This window comes from Schistocerca americana, chromosome 4 (assembly GCF_021461395.2).
Source record: "Schistocerca americana isolate TAMUIC-IGC-003095 chromosome 4, iqSchAmer2.1, whole genome shotgun sequence".
NCBI lineage: Eukaryota > Metazoa > Arthropoda > Insecta > Orthoptera > Acrididae > Schistocerca > Schistocerca americana.
The window spans coordinates 360,795,030-360,808,433 of record NC_060122.1 but is presented as its reverse complement, the minus strand read 5'-3'; the positions used below and the strand labels follow the sequence as shown (position 1 = coordinate 360,808,433).

Here is a 13,404-nt window from a genome sequence, read left to right as displayed (position 1 = left end):
ACAGTCTTTATTTCCTGAACTGTTTTTTCCCTTCATGTACACTGGACACTCCGTTGATTCGGGAGAATGAGACCTGAGCAGTTTACACAGTTAGGCAGAGAGTTGCAAGTACTCCCCACATGAAAAGAGCAGCCACAGTCACCACAGATGGGAATGGCATCACATCGCGAGGACATGGGACAGAACTTGGGGCAGTGGAAGCAATGCACCTATACACCATTACCTTGACCGTTTCAGGCAGGGGATCCTACTCAAATGCCATGATGAAAGTGCCAGTGTCTCTACGATGGTCCTTAGGGCCTTTCTGTACATGCCAGACAAAAAGAATGCCATGTCATTCCAAATTAGCTGTAAGTTGATCATCAAACTCGAGGTGAAGGTTCCTACAGAAAATTACATCGTATGTCATACTGAGTGACTTGTGAGGAGTAATAGCTATGGGGTTGTCTCCTAAATGGGCACAGGCACAGGCACAGATGGAGGCTGGCTGGCTGGCAGAAGTTGTCTTTATAACGAGAAAGCCAGAGCTTATCTTGCATAATGACTCAACTGAACTGAACTTGTCCTGAGTATGTTCCACAAAGAAAAGGGGTTTGGTGGTGGAAAAAGTCTCCCTGTCATTGCACGTAGAAACCAGAAACTGTGAAAAGGGCCTCATCCCCAAGCCAGAAAGTCTGGCTCTCCTCCCAGGGTGTACCCTAGGAGGGTAAGGCTGGAAAGGCAGAAACAGGAACTGAGACAGAACTACATTAAGGAAGAGACAAGGCCGCAGTAGAGATGCCAGAGAGTACCAAATGTCCACTCTGGTACCATCCACTCCGAACAGGGGCTCGCCTTGTGGGCACCATCCAGCCACAGCAATGGCAACCTGGCAGGATGATCATTGCCGGGAGTTCTGATGCCCCAAAAAGATGGGCAACCACTCATAGGCTTGCATGAGGCATTCACAGCACAGGTACCAGCAGAGTGATCCTTGTGGTATCGGGGGTCTCAGCCAGATCGGTACATGACAGCCCCACCACATGGACTGGCTACTGAGCTGGTGACCTAGCAAGGAGGCGAAAGGGCTTTGGCAGGAAGGGAGGGGAAGGGGAAGGGGAAAAGGGAGAGGGAGAGGAAGAGGGCGAGGGGGAGACGGAGAGGGAGGGGGAGACGGAGAGGAAGAGGGAGAGGAAGAGGAAGAGGAAGAGGAAGAGGAAGAGGAAGAGGAAGAGGAAGAGGGGGAGAAGGAGAGGGAGAGGGAGAGGGAGAGGGAGAGGGGGAGAAGGAGAGGGAGAGGGAGAGGGAGAGGGAGAGGGAGAGGAAGAGGGCGAGGGGGAGAAGGAGAGGAATCCACGCCAAAGAGTCTAGGGAGGCAGTTCTTCCCCATCTGGCTCGCACCACAGATTTCAAATTTAAAGATGGACGTCAAACACCTGAGGGGGATCAAAAAAGAAAAGTGAAAGAGGAGGAGCAAAAGCAACCAACTAAAGCCACAAGCTGAAGCAATGTCATGAGGATAGCCAGGCCGACATAAATAACCCCAAGAGAAGGAATGGAAGGTGGCAAAGGGAAAGGAAGGAGGTCAGGGAAAGAGATGGAAGGGGAAGGGAAAGCAGCCCAGAAAAGAATAAACGTTGCAGTAGCTCAGGGACCCATATGCACCACACACATACCCACCAAAGAGCTGTTGGCCTCCTGGGGGGACAAATTTTGAGATCTCAAGGGTAAGTAAAGACATAAGTCAACAAAAAAATGTAAGTGCTCCTGTATTTCTAAACATGTGAGCAAAAATCTTAAGTACAAGTACTAACATCAACGGCTTCTGCAATGAACTGCTTTTAGATGGAGAAAGGTTCTGAGCACTATGGGACTTAACATCTGTGGTCATCAGTCCCCTAGAACTTAGAACTACTTAAACCTAACTAACCTAAGGACATCACACACATCCATGCCCGAGGCAGGATGGAGAAAGGAAGTCAAATGTTATATACGTTTCATTAATACCACAGATGTTATTTTATTTCAATAAAACGAAACACATTCAGTGACAAAAATACATTTCATTGGGATCACAAGACAGATTGAAAATATCTTCACTGATTTCAGATATAACAGCAGAAAAAAGTAGGCCTCTTGAAAGAAGAGTTGTGTAAACCAACACTCCAGATGACTGCCAATAAAATGTTGGTTCTACTATGTTTGTTATTGTTGGTTATTGCCCACTGTGTTATGTCTATTATTTTACAGGTATTGTGTGGTTTTTCTTTCACGAGATATGTGAGTATTTAGTGTACAAACTGCCAGTGACTGCCACTATTTTCTTCCTCTTATCAATAATACATTCTAATATATAAATTACTTTCAAAGTGCCAAAATGTGCTAGAATAAGTAAAATGTCTATAAAATGCCTCACTGTACAATGTTGTTGCAGTGAGACAGTTGTAATGTCTGAAATCCATTACCCGTGGCCTCTGGCCTGAGGAGGAGGCAAAAATTAGATTTTTCCAGTGTTTTTGAAATTTCCCTGATTTCCTTGACGTGTTTTAAATTCCCTGATATTCCCCGATTCCCAGAACTTGGGGCAACCCTGACTGATATTGTCATGCACTGACTTGGAAGGAAATTAAACTAAAATGTGGACTGGTTTCATTCCAGTAACTGATTTTCTTGTTCGACAAAGAAATTTGTCATAAATGTAATATAATACTTACAACATCATCTTTATGCTTGCAACATATCATATTTTATTCATTAATTATTGAGTTACAATCTCGATGAATGATTTATCTGTTTGTGATTATGATTTTAAAACAAAAAAACCATAACAGAAAATAAATTGACAACTTACATTTAAAATAACCCCTTTATCTATCAGGCTTTGTTTCTTTGCTGTCATAACAAAATAATGTGTTTCATCTTTATAATAAACAATATTTTCTAAATCTATCCCAGTTTCAGCATATAGGTCTTTGAAGAATTTTTGATTAAAAATGAAAGCAACACCACTGATTTCTTCCACTTGTGCTTCAGCTTCCGAATGCCGATTGATGAAATTTGCAGTAATAGCAATTGCAAGCTTTCCTCTAAACTCTTTTCTCTTGAACCCTGCAAGAAAAAAAAGATGAGTTATTGTAAAGGAATAAGATGAACATGGCAAATAGTTTTATTCTTTCCAACTGCACAGAATGTATACATATAATGTTGAATGTAAAATCACATAGTATATTTTCTGTAGAAATCTCATATTTATTTCAACATAGGAGACTTTGCTAAAAGCTAATATTTATAATGAAAAACAACAACTCTATTAATCTGAAATTTCATTCTAAAGGCTGTTGTTAAAATATTCAGATCATACTCACTTATGTACAGCTTTCACCACAAAGGCATAACTCACAAAAAAAGACAATGGAGATTTTAAAGAAAATAAAAGAAACTGATAATTTGTATGGAAAGGAGAATTCAGATCAGAAAACTATAAAATTACAAAGAGACACAATAGCTGAGAGATGAAATTCCAGAACTGCCGGTGGACACATTTAAAAGTGAAAAATGTTTTCAGAGCTTTTAGTTCTACCTCAGGTAAAAAAGTTACTAAGCTGATGGGGATTAGAAAGAAACAGCATGTCACTAAAACTGCAGGATGAGAAAAATCCATGCCCTCACAACATGTGGGCCCCTCTCATCCTGGGGTTTGAATGATCTGCCATTTCTTCTTCCTCAAATTGTCTCTCTTTCTACCATGAGGGAGGAACTAATTGTTGTGAAAGGTAGGATTTGGGTTTTCAATTATGAGTGTGTCTATCAACAATAGCAGAATTTTGTCTTCTGAAAGTAAGTACTGACAACCTATTCTGCCTCTTGTAACTTCATAAATCTGAAAATTAGTCATATAAAGCCAGCAAACTATGAGTACTATTTCAGTCAACAATTTGAAATGGGTGTTTCTATTTTACAAATATGGGATATCAATTTTTAACCAAAGAATATTTTGGACAGCTTATGGATTCATTTGATACATTTTATGAATAAAAGGATGCTCTGGATTCAAAGCACCAACAATCGGACTCCCAACCAGAAATCCATGCTTGGAACAACTGTAATATTGTAGTCAATGAATCAAGAAATTTACCATCCAGAGTGTTCCTTTTGCCATCAGCTCCAATTAAGACATCGAATTCATACTGAGAAACTGGGTGGTCAGGAGGGGTCACATTTGCTCGCCAGCCTGTTCCTGTGAATATCATAGACAATTTAGCTACCTCAAAACACGTAAATTTTTATTTCTTAAATAATTTCAGTATCCATTCATCATTCAATAAGTAATTGAAATACAAAAACACAAAGCTTTCAACAGATGTATTAGTTTCTTGTATTAGTGTTACAGTAATGGTCACTGCAAATATTGGCTCAAATTGCAAACACACACTAAATTAAGCTGTACTTTTTACAGCACAATTAATTTCATGATTTTGCAATTAAATAATGATACAAAACAGTCGATTTGTCATAGACAGCAGACTGAGAGTTCTACCTAAATGTTCCTTCTCTCCTTTATCTGGGTGGTGAACTTAGTTTCCACAGATAATGAATTTGTTAGCTTTTGTATGTACGTTTACAGGTATGCCTCAATCTGCAACCTGAGATATGTAGGCACCATTATGTCTTCACTTGGTTACAGTTCATAATAGAACACTTCTAATTTTATTATTTAGAATTTCTTACAGCCTGTGATATTATTTGTCATTTCCCTACAAATAAACCTTCAACCATGAAAACTACTTATGTAATAAATTTAAAGTATAAAAGAAGCAGCTGCTTCATCAGAGAGATCTAACATTTCCACAAAGTGAACATTTTTAGCAATGTAACTATGACAAGAAAAGCAAAATATTAGAACAAATATAAGAGATGGAGAGCAATTCAACATAAAATTATCAAAAATCAGTAGTTGTTACAAACTACTTCTGTACACTTTGTTAAGAATTGACTATAATTCACTTTCTGGGTTCTATATGAAAACCTGGTGCAATAACTAATACAAAAAACCTTAAGATAAACAACTGATTAGTAATGCATTCACTTACTTCAGTGTATAATCGATTATGACCATATGTTTTATCCTCTGTAAACCAAACACAACAATAATTATTTCAATGTTGCTACATGGAACAGAGACCTTCAGTGCCACAAGAGCAGACAATTAGAAGTTATAAAATTTTGAATGAAAACTCTTGGTAAAAACATTTGAACCTGGGCCAAATGCGAATGGCTGTATCAGGAAGCTCCAAGAACTGTATGAAATGATGTAACAACCTATGATGGTGCACAAAATGAAGGTGGGAAGATATGTGACTCCCATGATGGAAAACATGCAAAACAAAGCTTTGCTGGTGGGAAGGTCCACAGCAATACACTCATTTGGTAACTCTTCAAATCACTGGATGAAATAATGAAAGCCCGAAGACATCAAGATACTGAAGACGTTCGTGATAATCGTTACTAAAAGCAGGTTGTGAAGCCTGCATTGAATCTTCCAAGATCAATACCCCATTTGGATATAGTAATGTGTTCTTAAACACAATTAAATTAACTTAAAAGTCACTGCATCCACAAAAACTGCTCTATATTTCATTTCAACAACTTAATAGTTGTGTACACTTTTCTCTTGTCATTCCTCTACCATCGCCACTTTCAGAAATGCAGTTAAGGTAAAATATTTCTGTTTACCAATAAAATATGCTATTCCCACTTTTCTTACAGGGGCAAATGCAAAATATACATAAATGATCAGCAAACACACCGATGATGAACTATTACCGATGATGAACTATTACCGATGATGAACTATTACCGATGATGAACTATTACCGATGATGAACTATTACTGTTGATGAACTATTATCACAATTAACTACTGATAAATTAATTATGTGTAACATGACATAGCAATCTGCTCCACACGTATGATTTACACCAGTATCTAGCAAATAAATGAAAACAATTAAGAATGAACAAAAAATATATGAAATAGTTATATATTACGTTCAATGGATTGATCTTCAGGTGGCTCCACAAGGCCTTCAAATCCAACACCTTCATGAACTTCGACACCAAGTATCAGAGCTACTTTCAGCAAAATAAACTGTAGCTGCCGTATACCTGCAAAAAGTAACACAGTGTCTCAGTAGACTATAAAACTTTCTTATCCCAAAAACAAAAGAGAAACTTTCTGAATCCAGTGTACTCAATTACTTAATATTTATTTCTGAAAAATTCTTACAGTTATACATGAAATGAATCCTAACTGGAGCCTCTCGGCTTTTAAGAAACAATACACAGATTAATTCGAAGTTTTAGTATTTAAAACAATACTTATCATAAAGCCATACAATAAGATGCAAACACTCATTAACATGTCTGTTAAAACGAATATGTCTGATAATGTGTGTGACTAATTCAACAATGGAAAACCTGAATGGAATACAAACAATGTAGTGAATAAATATAACCCAATTCATACATGAGGCATTGATTGGCTATAAGATGCATAAGCATTACACGCTGCATCTACACCTCAACTATGCAAAAACTACCATGAGGTGCATGGCAGAGGATATGTCCCACTGTACAAATTATTAGTATTTCTTCCTGATCTATTCACATATGGAGGATGTGAAGAATGATTCTTCGAATGCCTCTGTGCATGCAGTAATTATTTTAATTTTATCCTCATGAGCCCTATGCAAGTTATACATATGGGGGTTGCAGTATATTCCTAGGGTACCCATTTAATGTCGATTCTTGAAACTTCGGTAACAGACTTTCCTGGGATAGTTTCCATCTACCTTCAGGAGCCTCCCAGTTCAGTTCCTTCAGTACCTCTGTGACACTCTCCCATGGATTAAACAAACCTGTGACCATTTGTGCTGCTCTTCTCTGTATACATTCAATATCCCCTGTTAATCCTATCTGGTATGGGTCCTGCCCACTTTAAAAATATTCTCAAACCAGTCACATGAGTTATTTGTCAGCAATCTCTTTTGTAGATTTTTTTTTTTTTTTTTTTTGTGGTTTTAGGGCGCAAAACTTCTATGGTCATTAGCGCCCAGCCCGTGACTTAGGAAACAGGAAAAAACCGAAATTTAAAACCAGCAGCAATGGGAACAAAGTCACAAAATTTGAGAAACTAAAAGCAGAAAGAATGCTTAAAAATCAACTAAATAAGGGGTTGGTTGTCCCCAAAAAAAGCTTCAAATGACTGACGTCATTTCACTGTCACTAATAAACTGGAGAACGCGGTCGGCTGAGCGCGTGTCATCTGCTAAAATCGACGATAGATCAGGCGATAGCTGTAGACGGGAGCGTAACGGATTAAAATAGGGGCATTCAATTAAAAGGTGTCTGACCGTCCACAGCTGAGAGCAGTGGGGACAGAGTGGGGGAGGATCGCCGCTTAAAAGATGTCGATGGCTAAAAAGACAGTGCCCTATCCGGAGTCTAGCTAAAATTACCTCCTCCCGACGACGCGTTCGGGAGGAAGAGGTCCAAGCGCAAGGAAGGGCTTTCACTTCCCGCAATTGATTATGGGGAGTGTTGACCAATGCGCATGCCATAAATGAGCAACTTGGCGACATAAATCGTTCCGTAGATCGGTGAAGGGAAGCGACTGAATAGCTGGCCGAGGAAGAGAGACTGCAGCCTTGGCCGCTATATCAGCCGCCTCATTCCCACAGATACCAGCGTGTCCCGGGAGCCAGAGGAACGCCACCGAGACGCCCCCCAGGTGGAGCAAGCGCAGACAGTCCTGAATCCGGTGGACCAGAGGGTGCACAGGGTAAAGAGCTTGGAGACTGAGGAGAGAGCTGAGAGAATCTGAGCAGATTACGTACTATATCCGCTGATGGCGGGGGATGTAGTGGACAGCCTGGAGAACAGCGTAAAGCTCCGCAGTATAAACCGAACACTGGTCGGGAAGCCGAAAGTGATTTGGGGTGTCGCCAACAATATAGGCACTCCCTACACCTAACGATGTTTTCGAGCCGTCGGTGTAAATAAATGTGGCGTCCGTCATTTGTGCACATAGAGCAGCAAATGCCCGACGGTAAACAAGTGTAGGGGTACCATCCTTGGGAAATTGACATAGGTCACGGAGCAAGTAGATCCGGGGACGGAGCCAAGGCGGTGCTGTACCCCAAGTTGTCAAGAAGGTTTTAGGAAAGCGGAAGGAAAGAGAATGGAGCAGTTGACGGAAGCGGACTCCCACGGGTAGTAGGGAGGAGGAGCGGCCTGCATACCCTACATCAAAGGAGGCGTCGAAAAAAAGGTCATGGGCTGGATTAGCAGGCATGGAAGACAGATGGCTAGCATAACGACTCAGAAGGACTGCCCGCCGATTGGACAGCGGAGGTTCAGCAGTCTCAGCATAAAGGCTTTCCACAGGGCTGGTGTAAAAAGCTCCAGACACTAAACGTAATCCACGGTGGTGGATAGAGTCGAGACGCCGAAGAATAGACGGCTGAGCAGAGGAGTAGACTATGCTTCCATAATCCAATTTCGAGCGCACTAAGGCGCGATAGAGGCGGAGAAGGACCACTCGGTCCGCTCCCCAGGAGGTACCATTCAGGAAACGGAGGGTGTTAAGGGAACGCAGACAGCGAGCCGAAAGATAGGAAACGTGGAAGGACCAGCACAGTTTTCTGTCCAACATAAGACCCAAGAATTTAGCGACGTCGGAAAACGGAAGGTTGACAGGACCTAGATGTAAGGAGGGCGGAAGAAACTCCTTACGTCGCCAAAAATTAACACAAACGGTCTTACTGGGTGAGAAACGGAAGCCGGTTTCGATGCTCCACGAGTGGAGGCGATCGAGACAGCCTTGAAGACATCGTTCAAGAAGGCTTGTCCGTTGAGAGCTGTAGTAGATCGCAAAATCGTCCACAAAGAGGGAGCCCGAGACATCAGGAAGGAGACAATCCATAATTGGATTTATGGCGATGGCAAAAAGTACAACACTCTTTTGTAGATTGATTGCACTTCCCCAGTATTCTACCAATAAACTGAAGTCTACCACCTTGAGAGAGAGAGAGAGAGAGAGAGAGAGAGAGAGAGAGAGAGAGCGAGAGAGAACATGAAAGAGGTACAAGCTTGTGTAGTACTGAAACCTGAAGCAAACCCACAATAATGCTGTTACATATTATTCAAAAATGCAAATCCTTTAGATTTCTCAGAACTATTGAAAGACATCCCTCCCAAATAAGACCAACTGGATAACTGATGTAAGAGCAATAATTTCATCATCCTCTCTGTAGCTGGATGCTTTATGTCTGTTGTGATGACACTAAGTGGTTATTTATTTATTCATCCATAGAGCATTTACTACAATAGTACTGGACATGTCAGACACATTACAGGAATAGTATATACATATATAAAACACTAACAACATAGAATAGGAGTAAGTGAAGATATGGTAGTAAATCAGCCATGGCCTAATCAATGGAACCACTCCAGCATTCAACTTAGCAAGTTTGGACCATGGAAAACCCAGATCAGGATTAATATATTGAATGACTTAAGTGACTGCCTGATACCTTAATCTACAATTCCTGCAATAGGTATACAATTCTGTAAGTCCAGCAGGTCGTCCTCTTTCTGCTCAAACATCCAGAATATTCAAGTTGAATTCTTCTGCCTTTTAACATCCATACCATACATGCTTCCCAAAATTAACAAAATTTAACCCACACAAATCACACAATGTAGCTGATTACAGACACCCACAGCCTACTGTCTGCAGTCTATCTCTTTATAATAAACACAAAGCACCTACAATAATCATATCCTTGGATTCTCATTATTTATGCCTCATTCCTAAATACTAACATTCCATATGTCCAATCAACTTCACACCTACTACCCCATTCCTTACACATACAGCTCACTGAACTCTTGCCAACCACATCTACTTCTCCTTTGAGAGAATGATACACAAATAAAACTGGGACAAAACCAAGGGCAGTTAGATGAGTCACTAAAATGAATTCTTTCTCGCCAACTAATATCTTAATAACTCTCATCTGCTTCAGATCCTCAAATCACGTCTTTGTTACGTAATTGCAGGACATGTATCAGCCCCACAGCAAGTACTTCATGACCATCACCCAACTGTCAGCTGGTCACCCTCGTCATCAGCCAATGATAAACTGTGACCAAGAGCATCTTTCACCACCAAATACAACATATCTGACATCAATAGAGATCTGATAACTCCCCCCCCCCCCTCACACACACACACACACACACACACACACACACACACACACACACAAAAAACAACCTTTGGGTCCTACAACTGCCTAATCTCAATGTCCACCTGTCCCTACACTACAACTTCCTCTATCTTTGTTTCATTTCTGTTCTTACACGTTTTCAGACTTCACACTAAATAAAATTGTTATTTTCATTACAGTTTATGAAAAAATGTTACACTGATTAGTTCAAATGATGTACAAACAAACAAATAATATCTTATACAAAATAGAAATCACAAATAATACTGAGCAGGCAAATATGTGAAAGTAATTACACACAACAATCTGTTTTCAGGAAGTATCATTATTCTCATTTGTATGAGAACAGTGTATCATAAAATGAAAGTAGAAATGAAAATAACAAAGGCCTTGCATTCTATGTCAGAATGTATCATCAAAAATAGTTATGAGAGGAAAATAAAATATGAGCTTGCTGTCAAATAATAACATGGTACATCGATGAAACTAGTAATTTTAGAAAATATAATGTAATTGGATGGATAAAAAACCTACTCACTAAGTGGCTGCAGGAGAACACACATATTAAGGTATTTAAATTTGCAGCTTTTGGAGCCAGTGGCTCCTTTTGGTTGAAGAGTTTTCCTTTTCCTTCACCCCTTTCCCTTCCCCTTCAACCCTTCTGACAGAGGAAGAAGCCTCTGGTTCCGAAAGCTTGCAGATTTTAATACCTCTATACATGCATTCTCCTGCCACCGTTTGGTGAGTGGATTTTTTTAATTATCCATTATCATGGTATCTACATATTATATCATCACAATCACCACACTTTCTTGTGCATACATCACTCCTATCATTTATTTTATGATCTAAACACTAGTTAAACATTAAAACTGTATACTTACTTATGTGATCAATAGACCCAGCACAAAACTTCCCAAAAAATTTCTTAGCCCCTAGAGCTCTGAGATCATGGATGACAAAAGGCCACAGGTGAAGAACGTTGTGCCGTGTTATTCGATCTCTTTTTTCAACAACTACAACTTTTGCACCTAATAACTGTGCTTCAATTGCTGTCCTAAGACCACAGGGACCTGCCCCAATGATCAGTACCTGTAATACAAAGTTAAGTTCATCAAACATAAAAGAAAATATGTGAAGATTTAAGTTAGCCATATTTTTTAGTGTAATGCATTTCTTTCTATTCAAAACTGAAGAGTCAATTAAAATGTCAGGGCAATTATTTAATTTTGTTTGTTCTTTATAAGAAAAAATACTGTCATTTTTCCCCAGTTCTTTGCTTCCACTGCCACAAAAATAAATACTGATTTTTAAGAAAGTTATTTGGCCTTACTATTTTGGATGTAGTAAATTTAATTTCTCCAACACAGGCAGTGATGGAGGGAGATTCAAAGGGAGGAGAAAGGGCTCTTCTACTTTCATATTATTAACTGGTCTTCTACTTTCATATTATTAACTCACGTTACATTTTAGGTGAGAAAATTATATAATTTCAAAATGAGCAAACGTTTAGAAGGTAGACAGTTATTAGTACATAAACCATTATAAAAAATAGTAACAGAACTAGTGTCGTATCATGCTAATATACTATATAAAGCACCACAGAATTTATGGAGCACCAAAACTGGTACTAACCCTTGAGTTTGGACTAGCTTTCCCTCGATTGTAGCATTTATGACTCGCTCGTTTGTCGAATTTTGCCCATAGTGCCTGAGCCTTCCAGGAACGTAGCTTGGACTGAAATGCATTAACAACACTTGTAACATATCATAAATATTGTCATCTGCAATTATATATGAAAACAGCACCACTGACAATGGTGACATTAAGAACAACAAAGGCATCAGACTTACCCAAAGCATAAATTTTAGCAACCACCGCCATTCTGCCAAACAGTTATTTTTATTTACTGCAGAACAGTGCTCTTCTACTACATGTCACAAATATTAGCAAACTCCACTGACAGAATTTTTTCTGTTTATGCAATCCTACCTTCAATCACCTACATAATTTGATACAGACACTTTTAAATCTGTACCTCTCTGTAGCCCCCCCCCCCCCCCCCCTCTCTTTATCACCTCCCTTCATAAAACTGCTCCAGCTTTATTTCTCTTTTGCTTCATCCCCCTCACTCCTCCTTTATACAAATCTTGTTTATTCTCTGACTTCCAGTTTATTTTTCTTGAAATACCCTTCTGCAGCTATCAAGAGTATTTCTTAGTGTTTAGTTTCAAATTTACATGCTTTTAAATACTTTTTTGATCTCTCCATCTCTACTGTCCCATTTTTCTATTATTCAGCCTAGCTTCATTTGCACAGTTTCTTAACTTATTAATCAATTCCTCTGCCAATATGTAATCACATTTTTGATAAACTCATGATACATATTCCTTCATCACATTATACTCTGATGTATTTCAGCTATTCTCCCTTTTTTTTATCCGTAACAATTGTACACAATGGTTCTGTCTCAACAAACGACTGAGTTTAGAACCTTCCTTTGTCCACTTCTACATTCTCTTGCATCTATTATCACATTTTAATGTCTATACAAATTTATTTTTATGACTGCAGCCACAGAAATTACAAACATAATGTACACAATGTTACATCAAGTCTCAAAACAAACGGATAATTAACACCTGGTAACTACACTATGTGACTAATAAAAGTACCCAGACACAATGTAAGAATTATACTGGAGAAATACATCCATAATCAAAATGATACATGGACTGCTTAATGTAAATCTCTGGTGCTGCCCTCAAACCCACTCCACCCCTCCCTCCAAACTTACATCACCACTGGTATCAGGTTTATGACAGCTTATCACTAATGTACCAAGTTGGCAACAAAAGATTTGGTTACTAAACATATCCATTTCAACTGTTTTTGCCATCACAGTGTAGCAAGATTAAAACAAAGTGCAACCCCAAAAGTAGTAAAGCCAACCTCATATTTTGACCATAGCAAACCACCATCTAGCATCACACAATATATCAAGATCTATTCCTAACAGTATGATTATAGATGTAAGATGGAGGAAACTAATTACATGGCTACACAGCTAGACAGCTTACATTACATACTATATAGTATAGTTTATTGAGTAAACCATTGTAAGGTTAAC

General features: G+C 39.2%; 1 protein-coding gene across 2 annotated transcripts in view; it reads right to left on the bottom strand.

The window, feature by feature from the left end:
• Window positions 1–13,404, bottom strand: part of LOC124613085 (F-actin-monooxygenase Mical) — a 555,995-nt gene that overhangs the window by 217,384 nt on the left and 325,207 nt on the right. For both annotated transcript variants that reach the window (XM_047141672.1, XM_047141673.1), the window contains exons 5-9: window positions 11,910–12,011; window positions 11,159–11,366; window positions 6,028–6,144; window positions 4,115–4,216; window positions 2,831–3,087 (exon numbers count right to left, since the gene is read on the bottom strand). In XM_047141672.1, coding sequence (XP_046997628.1) covers window positions 2,831–3,087; window positions 4,115–4,216; window positions 6,028–6,144; window positions 11,159–11,366; window positions 11,910–12,011 — 786 coding nt within the window. The remainder of the gene's footprint in view (window positions 1–2,830; window positions 3,088–4,114; window positions 4,217–6,027; window positions 6,145–11,158; window positions 11,367–11,909; window positions 12,012–13,404) is intronic.